Source organism: Seriola aureovittata, chromosome 24 (genome assembly GCF_021018895.1).
Source record: "Seriola aureovittata isolate HTS-2021-v1 ecotype China chromosome 24, ASM2101889v1, whole genome shotgun sequence".
NCBI classification, from domain to species: domain Eukaryota; kingdom Metazoa; phylum Chordata; class Actinopteri; order Carangiformes; family Carangidae; genus Seriola; species Seriola aureovittata.
This window is the reverse complement of record NC_079387.1, coordinates 1,623,649-1,649,553: the sequence shown is the minus strand read 5'-3', so window position 1 is coordinate 1,649,553 and position 25,905 is coordinate 1,623,649. Positions and strand designations below refer to the sequence as shown.

At 40.6% G+C, this 25,905-nt stretch overlaps 1 protein-coding gene across 2 annotated transcripts; it reads right to left on the bottom strand.

Moving 5' to 3' along the window:
* Positions 1-318: 318 nt before the first annotated feature.
* gpd2 (glycerol-3-phosphate dehydrogenase 2 (mitochondrial)) lies at positions 319-24,745 on the bottom strand. Of its 2 annotated transcripts, XM_056370819.1 has the most exons (18): positions 24,587-24,745; positions 21,153-21,259; positions 19,304-19,312; positions 17,577-17,748; positions 16,503-16,627; positions 16,311-16,408; positions 15,949-16,112; positions 13,275-13,439; positions 12,709-12,853; positions 11,886-12,079; positions 10,918-11,052; positions 10,335-10,510; positions 8,834-8,965; positions 8,583-8,741; positions 7,351-7,463; positions 6,805-6,883; positions 6,590-6,688; positions 319-3,523 (listed from the first exon to the last, which is right to left on the bottom strand). In XM_056370819.1, the coding sequence occupies exons 2-18, from the start codon at positions 21,252-21,254 to the stop codon at positions 3,398-3,400; spliced, it is 2,193 nt and encodes a 730-aa protein (XP_056226794.1). In that variant the 5' UTR covers positions 21,255-21,259; positions 24,587-24,745; the 3' UTR covers positions 319-3,397. The 2 variants fall into 2 exon arrangements, with proteins under 2 accessions (XP_056226794.1, XP_056226795.1); XM_056370820.1 differs by lacking the exon at positions 19,304-19,312.
* Positions 24,746-25,905: the final 1,160 nt, after the last annotated feature.

Below are 25,905 nucleotides of genomic sequence, written 5' to 3'. Positions count from 1 at the left end.
CAGCAGATGTCAGTCAGTTGTAGATTACATTTTCTTCTTCAGCCAACATGCAGGAGAAATCCTTGAAGGGCTCAGATACATAATAAAAAATTTAACTCATTTTGCTTTTAACTACTGTTTCTGATAAACAAGAATGGACTTCAAACATCAACTTAAGTTATTGTTATAATGAGAATAAGGTTATGACATTAAAAATGAATAAAGAGAAAAAGAAACCATCTTTCCTGTCCCGTTCACAGGCTGTCGCATCACTTCTCTCTGCTGTCGTGACGCCAGCTTTGAATGATGTTCACAAGAAACACAAAAACCACACAAAGCTGTGAAAGCAACCAGATACATTTAATTAGATAATTGCTTTGTTTCTTTTTGTTTCTTTTTTTTTTTTTTACCTAAAGACAGACTCATAGTTTTCTAACAGTTGTGGTGGAAAAGAAAAAAGAACGAGGAACATGATTCTCTTTGAGCCTGGATGAAGCTGTAATTTCATCCATAAGAAGACAATCAAACATCAGGGTTTACAGTCGTGCTGCCCATGAGCTATTGTTGACGGGCCGGCGTTGGCAGTTTGAAGGGTCCTCAGTGTGGAGGTATTGTAGTCCAACCCCCATGTGACCGCACACTGATACACACACTTCAATAACAGGTACAGTGTTTGGTACACAAGGAGAGAAAGTATGGAATGATTGAGTTTACTGCATGAAAATAATCCCAACACCTGCAGTTATTGATGAATATAAATCATAATATGAAGGCAAAGAGGAAGCACAGTCAGCATACACACACTTCTTTCACAATAAAATCCTTGAACAGAGGCCTGTAGCGGGGAGGAGAGAGGGTGGACGGGCTGCTAGTCTGTTCCCTTTTCTGAAATCACTTTTCTAAACTTAAAGTACAAAAGAAACTTCGTCAAACACATAAAGGGTTTTTATTTCTCACTTTTTTAACACTTTACTTAGACAGAAAAAGTCTGGCGTTAAAACCACGCGAGGTAAATGTCATATTTCCAACATGTTTCCACTTTGTTTTCAATCGTTAGAGCTTTGACTAACACTCTTTTAATGACATGATCCTGTTGCACTACTTCTACGACTACTTCCGCTCTGGTTTAATGGCACCCATTAACCACTAATGGATAGAAACTCACATTCATTTTTTATTTTATTTTTTTAACAGTTTTTTCTGGAAATTTGTTTTAATTTGGATGGAAACCTGGCTGCAGACAAGATGAAACAACTCTGGAGAATTATCACTGTTGTAATTGTTTCATCTTTATTTGCAACAATTGCAAAGTCAACAGTAGAAATTCCTGGACCGGACACTTGAACATATGCGATTGGCCAACGAGGCGCCTTGTCGGGTAAAACTTCCAGGACAATAAAAAATGTTTTTTCTTCTCATTCAAACTTCGAAAAGCCTCTGAAAACATTTTCTCAGTAACATTAAATCACGACTAAATTAGCAACAATTAAAATCAAACTTCATCCTAACCTGCTTCATCAGGACTCTGAGGTTTGATCAGATCCTGATTTGAATGTTGCTGTTGATTTAAAACTGGAACAGTCTGATCATAGAATAAAAACAACATTTTATTCGTTTTTAATACTCAGCCCTTCAAAATGAGTTCCCCTTTTAAGTTACACACCCAATTAAAACTCATCCTTCACAACAGGCCTCTGTTCTTACACATATTAACATACAATGCAGTTTCAATACTATTCTTTCTATAATAAACGTTATAAACAATATAAATATCTTAACATTCTCAACATTATTTCCTGTATTTGTTGAACATGGAGTGTTTGTGAACAGCTTAGGCACGTCAAGGCACATGTCATACATTCACACAGTGCATCGCCTCCCATCCACCAAACGCTGAAGATAAAAACATGCTATGAAACGTCTTATTTCTGACACATAAACAATGAAAACATCAGCTAACAGCATGCAGGATTATATATCAGTCTGCCGACATCTCACAGACTGGATGTGCGTTAATACAGCTTCTCAGATCAAATAAAATCATAAACTGCACTTCAAATACACGTAGTAAAAATAAAGATTGTGCTTTACATTATTAAGAGAATAAGGTTAACATGTAGCGTGCAATTCCACTAATAAAATCCTTTTAAAATCCATTTTTTTTCTGAATCACTTAAATCTATAATCTCTTTAGTTTTGTTTATAAATGGTTGAAGCGACACCAAGAAAAAGGAATAAATAATTCTTAAAAATATATATATAGAAAGAACAGAACAACAGCAGTGATGTAAAAGAACAACATCCTCCAACAGTAATGCTAAAGCTGGAAACCTTGTTGTGTAAACCTCAGTATTAGCAGTTTTGCTAGTAGTGCAACCGATGGAAGAAGTAGTCGACATGAAGATGCAGAGGGATTTCAGAAACATCTCAGAGTGCTTTAAGACCTATTAAATATTACCTGACTGGAGCTTATCACATGCTAAGAGCAGACACAACACACTGAAGTTCTGTGAGGCTTTATTTTACAGGTGCATTATTTCTTAAGAGGAAGTTCACCAGCTAAAAACCTTAAGTGCTCTTTTCATCGTCTCCGTCTGACGAGCCAAAATCCTGACGTTTTCAGTTTCCACATCTTCTCTTTCCTATTTATTCGACGCCGCGTATGCTGTTTACCATTCGCACTGTAGGTCGAATAACAAAATTACGTCTACAACCGATGACATGCATATTCATAAAAGCCATCAGCGCTTGATTTACGGTTACTTCTGCCTTAAGCGTTTAACATTCAGCATTTGGAGAAACGATGGTTGAATATTTCCAGGAGACGAGGTTGAAAAGACGCTCCAGGTCATGTCAACACTGTCTCTATTTTCTCTATAATTGGAACCAAATTACAAAGTTCCTTCCAAAAAACAAATCTGGGTAATTATTAGGAAATGATAAACCTGTAAAACAAAGCATGACCACAAGCTCAGCTGCCGTCTGAAGAAGCTGCATGAGGACAGTGTTTCACAACAATCAGTGTCGATAATGTTAAAAAATGAAAAGTGTGAGAGCCATAATTAAAACATTTGTTTAGAAGACAGTATAAAACAGATCTATTGTGTGCTGTGTAAAATAAGAGGCACCGGATGTCGAGACCCAATCACTCGAGGACATGACGCGCAAACAAACAGATCTGACATCATGACCAACTAATCTCAGTCATTAGATACAATTTCACCATAAAAACACTCAGGAGTGTCGCTGGTCTACACTTGATTTGGCCAAATTCATCCCGCCGCATGCTTGATTGCAACATTGTCATTCAAATAGCGCTATTTGCATGAGACCCTTTTTTTTTTTTTTTTTTTTTTTGTCATTACCACATTTAAAGGAGCAGGAGCCCCACGTCCCTGAAGTCCTCCTCGTCTCCGGCTCACACTCCGCCCCCGCTCCGGTCCACTGTCACCGGCCCTCTCTTATCCAGAGTCTCCTCCGCTGTTTTCATCAGGATGGCCAGGCGGCTGTCCGACACTTGTCCCTTCTTCACGGCGCACATCAGCTGCAGAGGAAAGAGCGGAGGACATGGTAGACAGAGCAGTGCTTCGAAAATATACTCAGCTGGTGCGGTGTGTGACCGATGTTCAGACTCATGTAGTTTAGACGGGGAGAGTGTAACCAAGGTTATTTTCTGTAGCTACAATTTAACGATGTTCCCTAAACGCCTCACTTGCAGGCTATTGGTAGATGCTGGCTAGTAGCGCTGTGCGAAGAAGTTCTTTTAAGTGTAACGAATCTCGATTTATCTTCCTGGGCATGTCTTAATCTACCTGGGTATGTCTTTATCTACCTGGGTGGGTCTTAATCTACCTGGGCGTGTCTTTATCTACCTGGGCGGGTCTTAATCTACCTGGGCGGGTCTTAATCTACCTGGGCGTGTCTTTATCTACCTGGGCGGGTCTTAATCTACCTGGGCGTGTCTTTATCTACCTGGGCGGGCCGTCCAATTAGAGCTGATGTTTGGGAACAATGCAGAGCATTGGGGACAACAGCGGGAAAGGTTAACTTGACAAACCAGCTCCTTTCCTCAGGTAGAAATAATGAAGTGTACGACCACAATCAAACTTCAGAGTTGTCCGATCACCTTCGCATCCTGCAGTTAGAGAGAACATGAAACCAACACCAACCGTGTTCTTCATGTGTTAAAGCTGCTGAACTAGGTTTGATTCGTTTGGTTTTGTTTTGTTTTCTACGTGAAAATGACATCAGCCAGCGGTGCGGCAAAGAGAGATGCAGCCCTTTAAATGTGCCAAATATATTTGACCAAATTAGATTCTGGCATGAAATCATCTCCAAAATCCCAGCAGAAAGAAACTCGTTGTTACGCAGTTTCTCTCAGAGTTCATATTTGAGGATATCTGAAAACCGATACCGGTGTTATTACTTCACGTTTCTGGGATGTCTGTTTTATGTTGCTTTGATTGGTGGGTGTGTGGGAAAAGTGTGTTATGTGAAGGTTGTTTGATTACAGAATAAAATCAAACCAAAACCAGTTTTATTAAAAAATAAAGTGTGTGTCATGGTGAGGAAGGAACATGTGTGTTTAATGCTTTTTGGAAACAGGAATAAGATTTATTTTAGACAGTGGTTGTTAATTGGATCAATTTGTTGTTGGTTTTAATCTTTTCATGGATTTATATTTATATATTTTAAAATCAGAATATCACTAGACTCATCTTTAACTACCAATGCAAGAAGTTACCTAGTGCAGCTTTAACACTTCTTCAGTTTTTAGTCTGTTTTGACAGAATTTTTCCCTTCAGTTTTCCCTTCAGATTTACAGGCTGAAGGGAAGAATTGTGTAACTTTGTTGTTAATGTGAGAGGAAGCCCTTCTCAGGTCAGCCTTTTAGGACACCCCGGGGTTACAGTACTGGTTCCCCATCAGTGCTGCACTACCTGTTTGTTGTCCCTAAGTCATCCACGTGCAGGTCAGGTGTACACACAAACAGAAACAAACGAGGACAGTGAGCATCATAAAACACACGACATGCATCAGGTTTTTACTCAGACGGTCTCAACAATGAGGGATCTGGTTCGAGGGTGTTTACACTCTGGTTCGGCCATGAGCCTGTTTCCTCGGTGAGCAGAGAAACCACTAATGAAGACTAAATCATCGACTGTCGTCAAACTCTCCTTTAATGACTCTGAGGAAGTAATTCAGCAGCAGACAGCCGCCGGAGCTCCGGACACACTTCACCTCATTACACGAGCCGCTGACAGAGATTCTCTTCTCTCATTAGCTTCATCTGCTGAAACCTGCTGGTTTAGACTTCACACCTTCTGTGTGCAGGGACGGATGTTCACTGTTCTCACGTCTCAGGTGGACAACAGTCTTTTTTTTCTTTTTTTTTTTTTTACGACAGGATAATTTGTGCTTCAGATTTAATGACCAGATAAAACATTACAGCATGTATAAAGAGGAAAATGTAATAATAATAATTAATATTATTATCACTCTGAAAACAACAGAAAATCTTTGACATTTTGTTGCTTTTCAAGCTGCCGTTTCCTGACATTGTGAATGAATATCTACCGGGATAAAAGATGTATATAAAAATCCTTTTAAGCCAAATTTCACCATAATTTCATCACAAGACAAGGCAGACGATTGAAGACGGAAAATGTGGCTGTACTGAAAAAAGTCAATGCCAGGTCCCCTGAGCTTCTATTATCCAGCCTTCATGTCCTTGGTCCTGTCTGTTGTGCCGGTGTGAGCGGGCCACACACTGAGAGAGGTGTTAGGTATTAATAGTCCTTCTCATCAGATGAAGCTGCACACACTCACACCACAACACACTCAGAAAGATGTTACCTCTAAGGTCAGTTTTGGGATCAGCGTTTGTTGTTTTTATCTTCCACGATTCTTTTAAATCTGTTGCAGCAACTTCACGAGTTCGTTTCTTGATCATTCCTGATAATAACACGTCAATTTCTACTGGAAACAGGTTGAAATATCAGTGAGCAGCAGAGTTTTCACTTGAATTATAAACTCAATAGTGAAAATAATATATTTTTAATATTAATTGCACTACTTGCAACGATTTATTAATTTAATTTTATCCTGTGGACCCCAGGAATAGAAGCTGTTCCACTAGTGTGTTAAAGGATGAACGAAGTGAGACGATACCTTGTTTATGTTTCCTGTTTTTTTTCTCTCGAATCAGCAGCATTTTATAAATATCTCATATCACCGCACTTTAAATTTGATTTTATTTTGTTCCTCTTTCCACGGACGTAAGTACTTTAAATTCTAACTTTTTATTTATGATTGAAAGTTAAAGATTTCTCCCTTTGGATCGTTCCATAGACAAGTTTTCAAATATCTAGCTGCTGCAGAAGAACGAGGACGCTTTAAAATAGCAACATAATAATAATAATATTTACCAAAATTATAAACGTTACATATTTTCTTTACTTGATTGGAAGTAATATGAGATTTACTCCTTTAGGTACTAGTGAAGCACCTTCATAAGCTTTATCAGTGTGAAAAAGGCACGGCAGTTTTGTATCTGCTGATGTGAATATGCGCAGTTATTTGTTCCCTCTCCCGTCTGTGTGTGATGTACCTGCAGGAATTCATCAATTTCAACTTGTCCGTTCTTGTTGAGGTCCACCTCATTAAGGATTTCATGGAGCGCATTTTCATCAATGTGGACATTGATGCTCTGCAGAGAAGAAAAACAAGACCAGGGATCAATAATATTACAATGAAAGACGGGTGTGAAAAGATAAAAGACAGACGGACAGAAAGATGGAGGACAGGTGATGAAGGAAAACTCACGTCCAAAACTTGCTGGACGTCAACAGTGGTGATGAATCCTTTGCTCTCTTTATCGAACTTATGGAAACGTTTCTTGTATCTGTCAACAGATGAGCAGTTATTCACTCTGACATAACACAACAGTCCTTATCTAATTTAAGGCTGATTTAATATCTGTTCTATATCTGCAATATCTGCAGAACAAACTGAACTGATTCTGAAATTCTCCTGCTTTAACTGGTGTGATCACTAGAGAAATGAATCATGACAAAGAACAAACAAACAAACACATGACTTTTAGCTAAAGTCACACGGTTTCAAATTTAGCTTTATTGTTTTCTTCACATTTGCAACTTTTTATTGGCAACTTATCTACGACAATAACGACTGAATCCAAAGGTGAAAGTTTGGCAGAAAATCTCGCTGCGGGGTGTTCTTAGTGTACACACAATAAGCAATAGCTGAGGGTGACTCAGATGACACATTCACTTCTTTTACCTGGATCACAGAGGCCGGGGGCAAACACACCAAGAGAAATTCCACTTTCAACAGACGGCAGATAATTACCTTACTACTTCCTGGTAGTCTAAGTTGATATCGGACGTCTTCGTCAGCTGCTCAGAGCGAGACCTGTAGCCCATTTCCTGGTACAAAAACTTCCTCGCCGCTTCGAGCTCCGCCTGGATTTCACGTTAGCACAGAGAGAGAGTGTGTGAACTGAATCCCCTCCACTGTTCATAGTCATTTTATCTTCAATCATACCAAATGTAACCAAGAGCGCTTCTGTTGTCAGGGTTACCATGGTTACACAGTAAAAAAAAACATGTTCATAGTGACTAAATATTTACAGTAAAACATAGAAACAGAGGAATACACAGTTATAGTTTTACAGTCTTGTTTGTCGACACATTGTCAAAATGTTCTCTGAAGCTTTAAAAACACAAACGGAGACAATACCCACATCTGTTATTTAAAATGCCCACGAGTTGTTGCTATTCATCGTTTACAGCTGCAACTAACGATTATTAGAAAACTTTAGTCTTGGAAATGTCACAAACTAGTTTGATAACGCCCACCTCAGTTTCCCAGAATTCAATGAGAGGCCTTCAAATATCTTGTTTTGTCCAACCAGCCCCCCAAAGATATTTCATTTACTGTTATGACAAAGAGAAGCAGCAACATTTTTTCTTGATAAAAGTCTGAAATGGTGAATTGATTATTCAAATATTTGCCGATTTGTTACTTAATTATTAAACAAACTCTTATTAACTTATCACAGTTAACATATACTCCGTATTACATTTACACCTGTTACTGCTACGTCTGTCGACTCCGTACATGCACCACCTGTTTCATGTCTGTCCGTCCTGGAAGTGGGCGACAGACAAATTCACGATTTTGGGATTTATAAATATATCTACTTAGCCATCTGTCTCTCCATGACCTTTTCTGCTCCTGTTATCTGAAAGCCCCTCAATGAGAGTTCTTAAAAACAGATAAATAAATATATAAAAGAGTCCACCTAAGCGTGGCATATATGGTTGGTTGGTTTTGGGTGATAGAGACTTTACTAACTTTAATAAAAACAGGAACATGTATTAAACTTATTCCTGCAGTTGGAAGATTTTTTCACATATTGTTGAGAAACATGAAGAAATATTTCTGGGTTATTCTGCAGTACTTTGGTTTTACATGCGGTTTTCCGCTGCGTAAAACACTTCAGTCTTCATGCACACGGATGTGAAAACTTCCCGTCTCATCGAGTAATCGTCAAATTAGCTGTAGTTGTAAAATCCTACCGTCCTCTTCTCCTGACTCCAGTCCAGCTCTTTCCCCATGATCTGGACGATGCGCGGGAGCGATTCGTCTGCGGCCTGCACGTTCAGGAAGCCCAGGCGTGTTCGTCGGGCGATGACGTCAATGGCGGTGCAGGCGTACTCCTTAATCGCATATAGCACCTGTGGAGAAAGACACGTACTCACATGAAACAAAAAAAAGCATGGAGACACACTATTAGACTATTATTTGTTTGCATGAAATCCCGCTTTACCTCGCTCTCGATGTACGGGAACTCGGACACCAGTCTTTTCCCTACGATTGGCCATCTCTGCCCGGTGACCTGAGCCATCTTTGCCACGTCAAACGCCTTCGCACCGTACGTGGAGGCCAGGTGCTGTGCTACCTGTGCACAGAGAAAAAAATTTAATGTAAAAAAATCTCCAAACAAAACAAATTTTAGAAATATTCCACAGCTGTTTGGATGCTTTTATATTGTCAATTGTACAATACACAGTAAATATAAAATACACACATAACAGTAACATCTTGATCTTTCTTTTATTATCACAGTCAGAGTGTAGTGAGTAGTGAGTTGTCTTTAAGCCGTCGCTTCCACAACACAGAAATTAGACGTTTGTCGTGGAAGATCCTGACCATCGATTTCACCTCTTCGGAGTTAAGCGATAAACGTTTGCGCCACTTTGTCAATGAGGTGTCACATGTTTACAGAACACAAGGGGTCTATTTGCCATTCAGATCGTCGGCTCGCCGATCATGTGGAAAGGGCAAACGCCGTCCAAATATCAACAGTGACCTTTTAGGGAGATATGAGAGAACAGCAGAGCCGGTGCAGAACGCCTCTAATGAGGAGTAAGTATATCGTAGGCACAAGTACTTTTTCTTCATGAAACAATGTCCTATTGGACTTAATGAAAACGCTCAGGCTAATTATTGGAAAGATGGCATGTAGCTGATGTAAATCAATGTGCCCTTACTTAATGCCACTGATAAATTGTTGAGCATACAGTGCGTTTCATCGTGTGTCCAGTCTTTTGTGTAGTGGAAATGTCAGCTTTGTTACAGCAGCACCTTTAATGTCAACTCCACTGCCGCTGCAGCTGCTGAAGAAGAAGAAGACAGCGAGTGTGTCTGAGTGAGCGAGGGTTGTTAGTAGATGAATGTATGTGTATGTGTGTATCTGGTCTTGTGTACAGCAGGTAGTTAAAGGTCTCGTCTCTTCTACGCGTCGCCGTGCTGAGATGTTTTAGTACGGTAAACTGTTGTAGGAGCAGAGCAGCGATGAAAGAAATAATTAATTGAGGTGTTTGATTGAAGGTTATTTTATGAAACACTGTGCAGCATCCTGAACTCTGACTGTCACAGTGAGGGTGGTACAACTGTGCCTGTGCAGAGACCAAAACCTAAACTTGTAGTTACTACGCTGTGTGAAGGGACAGAAGATAAATTATATTAGAGATAAACTGTCATTTGTCAAAAAAATAGCTCAGACATGCAACTCCTCCTAAAATCATCAGTTTTTTTGAGACTGATAATAATTTTGATTGTCTTATTAAACTCTCTGTCTCTCTCTGACCTACATTAACAAACCAAAATCTCTCTGATGAATTCTATTTACCCAGAAAACCTGTGGTTCTCTGGCTCCACCCACTGAGGTGAGATTATTGGTACGATTTAAACTCACGTCACAAAACCCAAGTGTACATACTACTCCATACACTCATCCACCTTCTGCTATTCTTTATGTTTCTTACCTCGATCTCCAGGCCGTAGTCCTGCACCAGGCGGATGTAGAGGGTGGGCGTCCAGCCCTTCGCCCCCTCCAGCATCAGACCAACGGTCTTGCAGGTCTCAGCAGAGAGGCCGTGGGCTTTGATTGCTGCGTCCAGAGTCTCTTCAGCCATGGATCTGTAGGTCGTCCACTTCCCACCTGGACGTAGACAAAATTGTGCATCGATGCAAAAGATAATTTTTTTCTACCGCTTATCCTCTTGTAGGGTCGCGGGGGGGCTGGAGTCTATCCCAGCATCTTTTCGCTTTCGGTACACCCTGGACAGGTCGCCAGTCCATCGCAGGGCAAACACATAGAGACAGACAACCATTCACACTCACAGCCACACTTATGGTCAATTTAGAGTATCCAATTAGCCTAGTCCCCATTTTGCATGTCTTTGGACTGTGGGAGGAAGCCGGAGTACCTGGAGAGACGGGACTCGAACCCGGAACCTTCTTGCTGTGAGGCGACAGCGCTAACCACTGCACCACCGCGCAGCCCCGCAAAAGATGATAATCATCAAAATTTTCAGAAATTCAAGACAAAGACAAAGTTGAACTGACCTGCGATGGTGACCATTCCGCTTTCACTGGTGCTGACAATGTGGTTCCTGCAGATGGACTGAGTGTCTTTGGAGTTGGGGTCGGTCACCAGGGGACGGATGCCGCTCCACGCTGCCAACACGTCTCCTCGGCGCACTGCACACAAGCCACACAGACACACACACAGTCACATTCACTCTGTAGGACAAAGACGAACCGAAACACTCAAACACTATGAACCAGACATAAATTGTTAAAAAAACATTTCTTAAGCTAAGATGAAAAGGTTTTACTTTCTGTACACATGAGTGGCCTTCTGTAGAAGTTGTATCATACAATATATTCATATATTTATCCTCGAATGGGACCTATTACAATCTCCATTATATTTTAAACGAATCTCATTGTTGTAGATTGTATTTTTATGTTCCTTTTTCTATATTTCTTACTTTACAATAGGTGGGTTATTGTTGCTACTGGTTTCATATGGTTTGGTTTTAATCACATAACATGCGAATGATACACAAACAAAAAAGTAGCTTAAAGGACTAAGAGTTGTTAATCTGTGACGATAAAAATAATAAAATAAAAACACAAATCTCTCTCTCCTCTCTTTCCTTCCATGTTTCCACTATATCCTGAGCTTTTTGTGAGGAGCTTTTTCTTGTCTTTGAGAACTTGTTCGGTTGGGACTGTTATGATCATATAGCAGCACTGAGACATCACATGTGATCTTTGGGTATACAAATAAACTTTGTTTAACTTTCTTCATGTTTGCTTTTTGACTTGCTGTTCTGCATATTTCTCAAAACATACAAAAACCATCCAGTGAAACGTGTTTCAGGACCGTTGGGAGCAGTTAGCATGGCTGTCTACTGTCACTATGGCAACAGCAACCATAAGAAACTTGAACCGGCCAGGTGATGTCTGGGTAATGGAGTCAGTTAGACAGCGTGCTCTTCAAAACACACAAGAGAAAACTCCTGTACCTTCCACGTCAGGGCTGAGGTAGTTCCGAACCTCCCTCAGGATGAAGTTGATGTCGTCCTCCCCCGGGATTGGGTGAGCCGTGACACTGGTGGGGGTGTCGGTCGTGCCGGCGATGGTCATCTTCTCCCAGGGCAGGAAGAAGATGACACGTCCATCGCTTGTGGCCGGGTCGAGCAGCCCCATGTTGTCAGGACTGTGGAACAGAAACAACAAAAAGAGGATTCATTATGAAAACAAATACTTTATTATTGTTACTGTCTCATGAGTGTGGCTGCTATGACGATTTTATTTTCCTGTCTAATTTACTGCATTTGTGTCTGAGAGAAGAATCAAGACTTGGGAGGAGGAGGAAGAGGAAGAGGAAGAGGAAGAGCTGAAAAAAGAAAAGGTGGAGAACAAATGAGGAGGTGAGGAGTTAGAGAGGAAGAAAATAAGAGAAAATGCAGGGGGAGGGGGGAGGGGGGGTGGCAGATAGCGGCAGGAGGAATACGAGAGAAAGGAAGGAAGAGAATTAGGTGGTTGGCATTTCTGCCGCTGTTCAAAGGGCTCGCGCTCCCTCGGGTTTCGCTCAATAAGCTTCGATGAACTTTAAAACCCCCGACTTCAACAAAACCACTCTACTGCTCTGCTGTGTCTTAACCAGGGAAGAATGTCTTATGCATGTAGGTATAGGTCAGATGATAGTTTAGCCAGATTAGTATTTACAAAGAGGGATGAGAAAACACAGAGGAATAAATATTTACAAGTTCATGCATTTGAAATAGCAGGAGTAAATGTTTGCAAGTTTGAAAGCAGGGACTGTGTGACGGCGTTGCGTCGTACCTGTAGTAACCTGGCATGACGATGTGAACACCGGCGCTGGGTTGGCAGATGTTTGAGGTTTCCTGGTTGTCCATCTTCCTCAGTGAGTCTGTGAAGGGTCCGGTGGCGTTGATCACACACTTGGCCTTCACGTCAAACTCCTGTCCTGTTACAGAGAGGGAGGAGTCAAGTGTGTTTGGTGTTCCAGTGAAAAATAGATCTCAGTCAAACAGAACAGCATCTTACAGTTTACATTTAACACTCAGAAGAAGAAGCCAAATGTGTTACCTGAAACATTTGAAGCAAGAGCACTTTTTCCTTCGTATCATTTCCATGCGACACAGTAACATTTGAAACGTACTTAATTAATTATTTCACCCCTTTGAAATGACAGCCAGTCAGACTTCTCTTTAACTCTTTAATGATATCTACTGACCTTTCAAATCTGACCTAATCACACTTCAAAGTGGATTCTCCAGTCTCTCTGATGACTGGTTCAAGGACTCGCGGACGCTTTTATATGAAAATAAAACCAAACTTTAGAGCATTAGGGCATTTAAAAATTGTGCAAAGACTGCGCGCCTCACCTGTGATGACGTCCCGGCAGCGGGCGCCGCACACCTTCTCCTTGCCCGTCTGCGGGTCTTTTGTCTTCAGCAGGTGAACCACCTCAGTGTAGTTGGCGATGGCGGCGCCGTAGCGGGCGGCGGTGACAGCGATGGCGAGGTTCATTCGCGCGTCATTGTGCTGGCCTGCGGGGGACAGAGAAGAAGTGAGAGAGAGAGAGAGAGAGAGAGAGAGAGAGAGAGAGAGAGAGAGGGTTCTAGCCATATTGAAAGTAAAATTAATAAGATAATTTGTTTAATCATTTTTTCACTTTCTTATAGTTGTGGCCAATCCTGTTCTCGTCTATTGTCTCTGAAAACCTCCAGAAAGGGAGATTTTGTTTTTCTTCCTTCTGGCTCCTGTAAGGAATCTGTCTCCTATTGTACAACCTATTTTTCTAATCCTCCAGCAGCGTTGTGTACGCTTATTGTCTGCAGGGTGTTGTGTTTACAGGCAGTTTCCGTGAGCCGGATTTCTTACCCAGACTGACTTAAAATGTGTGCAAAAGTAAAAACAAGCTTTGTTTCCTAAACCATTTTCTGTAAGACAAAAGCAGAGGTAAACTCAAACAACACTGGACCGACTATACAGGAAGCCAGGATCACTTTAAAATGACAGATATACAGCAGGCACTTTATTCAAGTATCAAATATGCACAGCTCATTTTACTACAGGTGCTGAACCTCTTAGTATGAAGTAATTCAATATTTTTACACTGTATTTATTTCCCATTTCATGCCAAATACCTTTGTTCAACATGCATGTTAAAGGTGGTACTGGATTACATTATAATAAAGCACTTCTCACTTTTTGTCCTTCCTATTTATATACATGAGGGGGGGGGCAGAATATTAGAAACACCCCAGGAAATGCACTGGTAACAAACCACTGTAGATGCATTTCCAGAGGGCTGGGAGCATATAAACAAATATAGCACCCAGCTTATTCAGAACGAGAGGATTAGGCCCACACATACGCTGTCCTGTGTTTGTGAGAATAAAAAGAGTCTCTGCTGTTGTTGGTGGCAGCAGGAGCGGCGGTAACCAAGACAGCGGGAGAAATAGCTGTTGCTCAGCTGGTCCGACCGACGACGGCGTCGCTCCTCTGCGCTTTACACCGCCGGGAGAGAAGGTCAGATTTCGAAATGTCACGGGCGTGATTGTTCCAGACGGCGTAATTGGAGAAAAGACGCCCCACCCCTGCACCATCCCAGCCCTGTCCCCCCTCAGAGCAGATGATGGTGGGGAGTGGGAGGAGGAGGAGGAGGAGGTGGAAATCAAACATATGCTGCTTTGCACCAAGAAAATGCTCTGTCCTTTTTCCAGGCTGCAGTAAATCCAGTTATAAAATATAATTTGGAGAGAAAAAGGACGTTTGTTTTGGTTTTAAAAATGAAACTTCATATTTAATGTGCTGTAACATTTTGCCAAACTGTTGAAAACCATAAATAAGAGTAATTAAAAGCATCATATCTAACAATAAAACAGCTACCTGTTGTGATTGGACGGGACGAGCTGCTACTCATTGAAGCCTACAGTAACAGACCCATCACCCGCAGACACAAAGTTGTTATTTTCAGTGGTGGAAAGGAAACAATGCCCGGAGGCATGAATCTCCTCACGCTCAGCTGGACACTCAGCATATGTTTGGCTCTCCTCCGCGCCCATCCAGGGAACACGCAACCTTTACTGCCACAGGGAGCAGAGGGCATCCTACCAGCCTGTCAACACATTTCGCCAGGGACCAGTGGACATGAGAACGCCACAGGCGGGATTTACATCTGAGGCCTGTTCTAACAGAGAATCTTTAATCTCCTGTTTGGTTTCATCACACAAATCCTGCACTATTTCTATAATATGACAAGTTATTCAGACACAGGCTCTTTTAATTTTGCATTGCTGTACAGGCTGTGCGCTGCTTTGTGGATGCTAATTGTGCAGTTGTCAAACTACAACAACAAGTTTTCCCACAAAAGAGAGACCACACCGTGTTTAGCTCAGTACAGGTTGAGTTATGGAAAAACAGACAACTGAATTTTCTGAAAATATCATGAGTCAATATCAAAGGTTTAAAACAAAGTAATGTCTGAATTTTTCATCTTTTTGTATTTCAGTGGAACAAAAGTAATAATTAGAGACAAGTCAGGTGAACTAATATGTTTTTGATCATCTTCTATGTCTTTAAACATCTCCTGACCTTCGGCCCTGTCTTGTGACACCCTTTAGGAGGCCTTGACTCCGCGTTACAGGAATGGCATATTTTCAAAAATTTCAAAAAGTCATATTTTCACAGGGACATTGAGGCATTTTAAAACCATGTTTTCACAGGGTTTTCAAGATCGTTTATGTCATTACATTTGCTCAGCACAGAGAGGCTCCTTCCCCTTACACAGCTCTACTTTAAACCATTATGCTCTCAAGGTTCATAGTCACTTTCATCAATCCATCACTGGCTGATTTAATTCAAAGCCTGTACTTAGGAACAAGAAGGGAAAACAGCAAGACTGACTCAGCTGCTTTTTTCATGTTTACAGAAAATAAAGAGAAAAGTAATGACTCAACAAAGAAAGAGATTACTGTCCACACATGGTGGAGTCTATGTGAAAACATCCAAATTCAAGCAAAGCGGGTGTTAAACGAGGGAGAACTGACTCACCGTCGTAGTAGACGATCGCTCCCACCAGCTTGTCCTTCTTCAGCATGGGGAACAGCTCCAAGGCCTTGGTCTTACTGAGGACGTAGCTGCTTTTCAGGCACTGAATCCCAGCCACCAGGTCGTACATCTTGATCCCTGCCCAGTAGTAAGGCAGCTGCCACCATCTTGGTAATTAACACAGTCATTAAAATCAGATACAAACTGAAATACATTATAATTTTAAGTCATCGAAAGCCAGAACAAACAGAAATGAAATGGCACTTAAATCTTCTTCAGTGAAAAGCTTTACGCTAACAGGACAATTATCACCTGTGTGTTTGTGCTGCCCGTGCTCTTGTGGCATCTTTCTGTCTGTCACTTACTTGTAAACAGGAAGCATGATGGGTAGCGGCGCGGATAAGTGCGGCGCAATTTCCAAGAGGTTGGCTCGCTCGTGGAGGGCCTCTTTCACCATCATGTACTGTTTCAGACGGAGAATGACAGTAACAAGATGATGGGAGGAAGAACAGCGACACGTTGAGATGAAGACGAAGAGTAAAAAGATGAAGAGGAACCTGTTCGTAGTCCAGCTGCATGATGGCCTTCTGGAGATAGCGGACTCCACCGTGGATTAGCTTGGTGCTCCGGCTGCTTGTCCCCGAAGAGAAGTCGCTTCTCTCTACGAGGGCAGTCTTGAGGTCTGAGGAAAATCATACATGATGAGTCACTTAACCACTTACTAATACACTTGTATAGTTTACTACTACACTATACTAAAACGTCTTAAAAGCCTTCAGTTTCAGAAGTGTGGCACACCAGACAAAAATATAATAAACTCTCCAGCAGGACATTTATTTATATCAACCTCGCAATTAACTTATTATAATGAAACTGGTCGATACAGCTTCCATAAGTGACTGAAAATTACATTTAGTTTCACTGAAAAAGAGCTGAAGCCATGATATAGTGATGCTCTATTGGTCTTAAACAACAAAACACAAAAAATAAATTAAGAAAAATGTACAATGGGCGCCTGTAAATTTAAAATTTGTAATGTTCATTTCAACCTCAAAACAGGGGGGGGGGGGGGGGGGGGGGGTAGTTTTCCTGCCCAGTAGCCGCAGCTCCCAGCACCAGTCAGATGGTTAGGGAGGAATTAAAGTAGCCTGAGAGGAGAAACCTGATGCAAAAGATTCCACACACAACACTGTGCTTTGAAGGTAACCTAGATGAGTGTATTTTTATCACTCAGAGCTACAATACTGTTGCGGGTGGAATCACAATAAGGATGCTGTCCCATGATGCTTTATGTGACTATGTAAAATCAAATGTAAATTCATGTAAAAGCAATAAACTGTGGTCCACTCCTACGCAAACAAACAGAGTATTTCATTATTAATTTTGACCTCAGATATTTGCTGTATAATAACAATTAACTTGATTATAATTGACCTAATTTCTTAAGGGTATTTTTAGTACCAGCTAAGAGCGAGACCATTATACAACATTATAAACTGTTACCAGCCTGTGAGGCGTTTCCCCTCCTTCAATCATAACCCAATAAGGACAATTACAGAGCTTGAAACCTGTTACATCCCAGGGGATTGATGTACTTGAAAGCAGATAGGAGCTGCTGACAGTGAGCTTACTGCGTGTGACAGCGTCTAAGGCACATCCTGCACCCGTGGCCCCTCCTCCAACAACCAGAACATCAAACTCCTCTGTGGTTTTCAGCGCCGTGAGCTGGGCCTGCCGGGACGGAAGCTCGTCCGCATACGGAACCTTCAGCTCTGCCTCTGCTGCCACGTGGGCTAACTGAGCCTGGATGTGACACAGACACACAGACACACACACCCACACACACACACACCAACACAAACACAATGAGTAGTTTTCATGACTCTGAATTCCCTAAATTGTGTGAAATAGGTTTCTAGGTTAAACTCTATGTTAAACTCTATTTTAAATTCTTTAAAACAAATATAGCAACACTTTCCTTGAGGTGCATTTTGAAACATTATAAGCACACTGCATACACATTCACAGTGTAATGTGTTTATGCTTTATTCTTGCGTTATAATCACCTCATAAAAAAAACGTGATATAATGACTTGCAATCATTTTCATACATTATGGATTTGGTGTGACTGCGTGATGACATAGGTTGTATGCTTCCATATAATATGCATTATTGTGTTGTAATGGATGGAACGTAATATATGTACAGAAGCATGATGACTAGAAATGCAATTATTACCGTTATAATGATGGAGTGATGCATCACTCACAAGTGGAGACTGTTATGATTTGGACAGAATGATGTCATGATATTACTAATTTCTAACTGGCTGAATTTTAATATGTAAACACATAATAGAAACAAACATTTCTGATCTTTAAAATATATATTTTTTTGCTTTATTGGACAGCAACAATAAGAAATACAGTAGTTAATTCTAGCTTTAACTCTAACAGCTACAACATGATAAATGCTGCGTACACAGTGACAGATCAGTAATAATAAAGGAATATAATATTTAATAATATAACAGCTGCTAAATTTGTAGTTTTTATACTTTAAATATATTTAGCAGGACTTTTACTTGATCTGGTTTTCTTGGCAGAAAGTGAGATTGTAATGTGCTTATAATGTCTCATTTTCACCTTTAGTTTCCAAGTGAGGTGTTGCTAAAAGATAAAAAAAAAAAAAAAACATATTCTTGCTGTGATTAGTAGCAAAGCAAAGTTTGCTAAGGGTTACTACCTGCTGCAACATGCTGCTCAACTTTGCAAAACCCACCAAATAAATCAAATTCCAGTCTTTGAGCATCATTTACACCCATTGTTTGATTAGCAAAATAATTAATTTAAAGAAATAATCACAACTACAATAAAAAATAAAAAACACAGCTCCTCTCTGATACAAGGATGTGGGATTTCACTTCTAATGAAATATTTATTCATTTTTCTACTTAGCAGCTCAGGTTAAATGATTGCATCAAGCTGCTTTGAAGCCAGCGTGGCATTTGACTTGCAAATGGTAGCAGGCATTTGTAATTTAGGCCTGCAACCGCAAACAAGACGATGATATAATCATTGTCTATTTTTGATGATGCGTACAGACAAACACTGCCACAGAATTAAGACCCAGCGTGCCTCTCGTAATCAAGTTAAGTCAGTGAATGGCACAGCAAAGCCCATGCTAATAGCCAATCGGCCGCTGCCTTGAAATCTTCTCCAACCCATATGCCCTTGCTAAAGGAGACAAGATGGACATTCTTCTCATCAGCATTGCAATTACTGGGATTAGACGCATGCATGATTACAAACTATTGTGAAAATAATTATATTTCATCAGGGTCGACTTCTTGCTTACCAATCCATGCTTGGTTGAGAGGACGACGATGGGCAAGAGAAGACAATATCGGGCCGGGACACAAAACAGAGTTCACATTAGGTTGTACAGTCACATAAAGTCTGGTATGTAGTGGTGCGGCATGCCTAAAATAGGCCTACGTCAGGTCAGAGGTCAGGAGGAAACACAGCTGCTTGTCCATCTCAAATGAAGCCAAGACGTGTGGTTACTTATGTGTTCGTGAAGACGAGTTTTGAGGCTTGACAATAAGAAAAACACCAGTGTCTTTCAAGACCAGTGCTCCCAGTGTCACCAGTCATGAGGCGAGACGCTAACATCAGACCTCGACTACCAGTAAAACTTTGTCTGTTGTTCTCTAACTGTTTGAATTTTTCTCATTCCTCAGGATTTTGGTGTCGTTCACATACGCTGTCAAGAAGCTGCTCATTACTTGGAGATGTGCTCCATCTGAATACTCTGGTTGTTTAAGAGTGAAAGGGTTTAAAAGTGTAAATGTGGCACAAAACCTGTAATATACAGGTATTTACAGGGTTTACCAAGTTACACTGACTTTAAAGACCTTGTCAATACCACATAGAATGTGATTTGATATCTACTTCACAATCATACTGACCAAATTTAAATATACAAAGTGCATGAATTTATTGACTTTTATTTTAAATAAGCTGTGTGCAATATCCTTAATTCCTTAATCATTAATTAAGGAACTGGAAAAGCAGCAGAAAATGGGTGAGTGAATGGTTGAATGGATGAATGGATGAACCAAATAAAAAGTGACATATTTATTTAAGGTTCACACATGAATTTTGTATAAGGTCAGAGTTCAGGAACAGTGGTACTGGGGATTTCCCAGTGTTCAGTTTTCTCTAAAATCAGATTAAAAAGATTTAAAGTTTTACATTAACATTACTGTCTCTGTACAACAGGCTAGACTAAATATATATATATATATATCAGACTTTTGGAAATGAAATTTCTGGTTTCTAAGAGTTGTCAAGACCTGCAGCTCCACAGAATACGTACATTTATTTTAAATGCTTCAGAATTGGGATAAAAAACATGGTTCTTAACCTCAGGTCTGGCATTCTCAGTGTTCACTACACAGTTTAACAGACAAAATGAATTTGGCTTAGAGCTAGGTGATGTGTGTCTGTGTTGGCAAGGAAACCAACCTGTGAGAGAAACTTGTTTGAATTCTTGTTGAGAGTTAAATAAGATTGACAGAACTCATGTATTTACAGTATAAATGAAGCTACCACTAACATCCAGATGCTGGTAGGAAGATTTTGTCACCCTAAACCAGTGCCAGGCTAGCTGCAGTCTCTATGCTAAGCTAAGTTAGCCGCCTGCATAGCTTCAAATTTACCATACACATATCTATCTACAAAATGATGTAGGAGGAGTTTCAACAGTCTAACACTGGTGACAGAACAAGCTCAAGGTTCCTCAGTTCCCCAGTTAATATAAGACATTTCACATATCGCACCTTTAAGCAGAAGAGAAACATTTGGGTGTTTGTGGATGTGTTTAACGACAATGGAAAAAAGCTGCTGGTACTAAGCTGTTTACAATCCAGTGCAGGCTTTCAAGTCAACTGGTCCCTCCTGCAAAAGGCAAACACATTCCAAAATCTAGATAGGACATGCCCTAAAGCAGCCCCTCCCTACAAATTTGCAGAAGACTATTCATGCCCATAATCTAGAGGTATACAGTCTTTAACGGCTGTCTGAATCAGCATATACAGGAGGCCACTATTCAAACTGGATTCATACAACAAGAAACAAAGCAAACATTTGCTGGAATGACTCAGGCACACAAACTCAAGAGGTCACATCTTTCATCAACTGACCTGCGTCTTCCTGTACTCTATTAGGTGTGAGAGGCCAAAAACCGTGGCGACCGCCCCGCCCCCTATGATCGCCGTTTTCTTCAGAGCCTTCCTGAACGCCATTGGCCCTGCAGAGACAGTAAAGTGCAGTGAGGAGACAGAGCAGGGACACCCGGGTTATAAGGCTGTGACATGGCAGGTGATCATGTGTAGGAGGCATGCAAGCTGATGGGAGGGAGCACTGTCTGCAGGGGGGGGGGGGGGGGGGGGGTGCTGCAACGGTAGGACAAAAGTTCACGTGAAGAAGAAGTGGAGAGGTTGAGGAATGCTGTCAGCGTGTGCTGATGTCTGTTTATACCACCTGCTCATATCACCTGTGACACAAATTAAGAAGAGAAACTTTCATTACTCAGAGAAACTCAGTGAACCATTAAATGTTTGCTATATTTTCTTGCAAAATAATTTCAAAGTTTTTGTGTCCCATCATTAGAAAATTGACACTTTTTTAACAATTTGTCAGAAGAAGAACCTAAAGGACACCACATTCCCTCTGGTAGCCTGTGATGATCATTTGTTGTTATTTCTGACATTTAAAACACCACATGATCAGACAAATTGATTAATTGATAACACTAACCGCCATGTTAATCAATAATAAAATTCACTATGCTTTGATAATTAACTGATGTGTGCAATGCATGCATATTGTGATAAATATCTAATTATGCACAAAATATTTGGTTTTCATAGTTGCTGTAAAACAGGAAACTTAAGAAAATAAAAGATTAGACCTGCATCGATCCAACCTGCTGGATTGGTATCAGGGCCAATACTGACCTTATGAAGCTGATCGGGTTTCAGCCTGATGTGACCAATCAACATTATACACAGTTACTACAGTCATACAGATTCTTTCTCAATATCATAATAAAAATTGTGTCTTCACATTCTTTGGAGAGGTTTCCAAGTAGCCGAATTATATTAAAAGGGCAAAATGCAGTATCACCCATATCTTGTCTGAAATGAAGATTAAAAAATAGTATAATAACATGTTTTCAGTTTAGTATTAAGCAACTGCTAGGATACTGTTTCCACATTTTCTTAATGACCCTGTGTTCCATAATGAGCAGAACATGATACCAGACTGGCCTGGCGGGATGGAGGGCTTCAATTCCCACCAGGGGCGGCCCAAAAAAGTATTTGCATTCTCACCGTAATGCACTTTGACTAAAGGTTTCCAGGGAGTGGGATATGCCAAAGCAGATTCTAATGCATTTTAATAAAACACGGCTACAGATGGCACAAATGTCAATAACCAGTTTGGTCTAACAAATGACCTATTACAAGTAGGATGCTATTGCGTCAGCCAATATTAGCACCAAAAATCAGCATCATATTCCTACTGCCAACTTTTGGCCAAATTATAAATTGTTTGTCACTTTATACAACTCTTAAACTGCAACAATCATATGCCTTAAAATTGGCATAAAATAGACAAAGTATGACTAAATGACAAAAAGAAAAAGTACATTAGGATTGTGGGTCGCTAACTGTACAAGCCAATCTAAAAGCAAACATTTACTTATCTCGGTTTAGCAAAAACAGTCTCTTTTATTGCTTGTTGTAAAGACGTTAAAGCAAACTCTCTACAGACCTGAAAGTGCACTGTGTCATTTATCGTGGCACAACTGGATATGTTAGGTGCTAAAGCTGTGAGCTACACTATATGACCATAGGACTCAAATAATTATAGCTTTCTCTCTCTCTCTCTCTCTCGCTCTCTCTCTGTGCAACTGTGACAAAGGGTTTCTAGAAGAGCTTCCATGTCCCTTTATGGTTGAAAATGTGTTTCAGGAGCTACTGTATTCTGACTAAGAAGAGTAAAGACCCGAATTAGAAATAATCAAATCAAAATATGGGTTAATAATATGAAATATTCCCCTCTGCCAGCACTAAATATCAAACCTCAGTGAGTTTGTTGTGAGCAACCAAAATGTGACCACGGCACGCGCTGTAAACAACTGCCAAGTGCCAAAAGCTGAACCTAAATATTTGGTAAGAGTTGTAATCTTGTTTATTTATTCTGTGACTAGTTAGTTCCTGGTTCAAATCTAAATTTTTTTAGTCTAGGGTGAACGATTAGTTGCATCCCTAAGTACATTACTCATTCTAAGTAATATAAACAAGTACTTATACTAAACAGTATAAAATTGGCTACATTTGTCATTCAAATTAGGAAATATCAAATCAAAGATTAAGTGAACAAGGTTACTTATGTTTAAATGTTTTCAATACTACGCATTACAAATTTCCATCAGTAACAAAGGCTCAATACAAAGCCCTAGTTTTAGACTGTTATATTCAGGCAAAAACAACACCTATTGTTAAATGAAAAGAGCTTTTTATTTACATTTCTAGTTTACTTTTGGCATACTCAGCACTATAATTGAACTGTTTCAACCCATACCCAGCCCCTGCATTGTGTATTGCACTCCAACACTGACTGGCATACCATGGGCCTTCACACCCTTTCACAGGCTGCTCATTACTGAACACTATAAAGGCCAAATATGACAATAATTAGCCCTGAGGAACCCTTCTGACAGGACTTTGCTGATGGGTGTAGTTTAGCCGACTGAGCCACAGGAGTTATGAGTGACATTGAAACACTAATAAAGGACTGACATAACCAAAAAGTGTAACTCTTCCTCCTGATGATGATGCTGGGACACGCTCCTCCTCATTCACACACTGGGAACTAACAACCCAAAGTGATTTCACTTTACAACGGCCTGCAGACTCATTATGAGTCAGCAGGGGAAGGAAGGAAGGGGGGGGGGGGGTTCCTGCCTTTTATATAGGCTGGTTTTCGAAGAAACACATGGTGAAGCTCCTTTGAATTTTTGCATTTTTAAAATGTATTTCCTGATGCAGATCGGGAGCCCTGTTTGTAATATTGATGTAACAGACATTTAACAACAGGCGGTATTAACGTCACATGGGTTTATGATGCCAGGTCGATGTATTGCTATATTGCTCCGTTGTCTATCACCACACAAGAGGAAGTCGCTGGCATTTTACACTGACATCTTGCTGTGGATTAAAATGTCAGCTCAGTTTGGTCTTTGAGGAAAACCAACAACGAGCTTCGTCTTAACAGTCACGAATAAGCTCTTCACGTTATGAAAAGAAGACAGGAAGGGCCAACGTTACAGGGATCATTTAACTGTTTTCACCATTTTAAATAAAATAATCATACACATTAACTTGGCGTGTCCTTCGCTACAACTGAGGAGAAGAGGTTATTATTTCACTGACACTAGCAAGGAGAAACTTGCAGATGTTGCTCCGCTTTTTTTGGCTCTCTGCCAAAAAACACAGGGTTAAATATTCCTAACATGGGTTTTAAAAACTCCAAAAAAACAAAGGGTGATACAACAGACATTCCCACTTACAGGATTTCTTGTTTTGTGGCTGAATGAACCTCGCTCGGAGCGATGCAGGGCGGCGACTGAGGACATCGGCTGTTATCTGAGCCGTTGCCTGGGTTTGACAGCGACAACCAGGAAACAGAGCCGCGTAGAGTGACGCCGCGAAGAGCCAATCAGAACGCTGCGCACGGTTAAGCTCGTCCAATCGTGTTCGAGCTGAGGCGGTGCCGAGTTGTTGACGTAAGGGTAAGGCAAGGTTGCACAACACTAGTCTCCTCCATCCTTCTCTTCCTTCAGGATAATGAGAAAGACTGAGAGGTGCCAGCAGCTGTCGTTTTATCCGTCTTCCAGCAATAGATAGATGGATAGAACGGGTGTACCGGGCAAAAGCGCAGGGGCTCCTGGGATTCACCTGCAAAACATAAAACTGCTCAAAGAACTACAAAAAGCCTTAAGAAAACTACAAAGTTATGCAAATAATTGCACAGAGATGTAGAACAACCACACAGAGATGTGAAATGACCACAAAAACACAAAACGACCATGAAGAGATGCACAATTACTACAAAGACACACGAAACGAACACAAAATGACCACAAAAACTCAATTTGACCCAAAAGAGATGCAAAACAACCCACAAAGAGACACAAAATAACCACAAAAACACAAAACAATATCAAAGAGATGAACAATGACCGTAATACATACGAAACAACCATACAGAGATGCAAAATAACCACACAGAGGTAAAACAACCATAGAAAGATGTAGAACTGCAGAGGCACAAAATGATTGTGAGGAAATGCAAAACGACTAAGACACAAAAGACAAGAAAGACCACAAAAAGATGCAAAACAAATGTGTGGTCTCTATCAGTCTGGGGGGTCTTTCTCCTATTTAACAGATGTGGGGGGCCTTTTACATGGCTATGCCCAGGGGCCCATTGTCCCATAATCCATCTTCCAGCACTGAAAGCATGGGGAAAAGCAAAACAATAAATCCTGCAGCAGATAAATAAACTGACATTTTAATATTTCATACTAAATAAGTGTGAAAATTTGCAAAATGACACAGATTAAAGAACAGCTTGAAGAACACTCTTATCAGTAAATGACTGCACCTTGAAACTTTATAGGCTACTTAAATACATCTGCACATAACAGTCACAGGTCCAATAGTTTATCAAGTAACAATAAAATACCTAAAATATGACGCAGAGTGCAACAAAGTGGGCCACAAGCATTATTTCCAAAATGCATGAGCCACTTTCTGTGCCCACACTAGTCAAAGGATCCCACACACATTCGAACAGGGACATACACACACACCACTCCACCCCTCT

Bases quoted from the DNA above. Each gene is read 5' to 3' on its own strand.
- gpd2 (XM_056370819.1), bottom strand. From the start codon at position 21,254: ATGGCGTTCAGGAAGGCTCTGAAGAAAACGGCGATCATAGGGGGCGGG. The intron at 13,440-15,948 runs GTGAGTCAGTTC...TGTCCCCCGCAG, and splicing joins AGCGATCGTCTACTACGACG to GCCAGCACAATGACGCGCGA. The intron at 7,464-8,582 runs GTAGGATTTTAC...CGTGAAATCCAG, and splicing joins GGAGTCAGGAGAAGAGGACG to GCGGAGCTCGAAGCGGCGAG.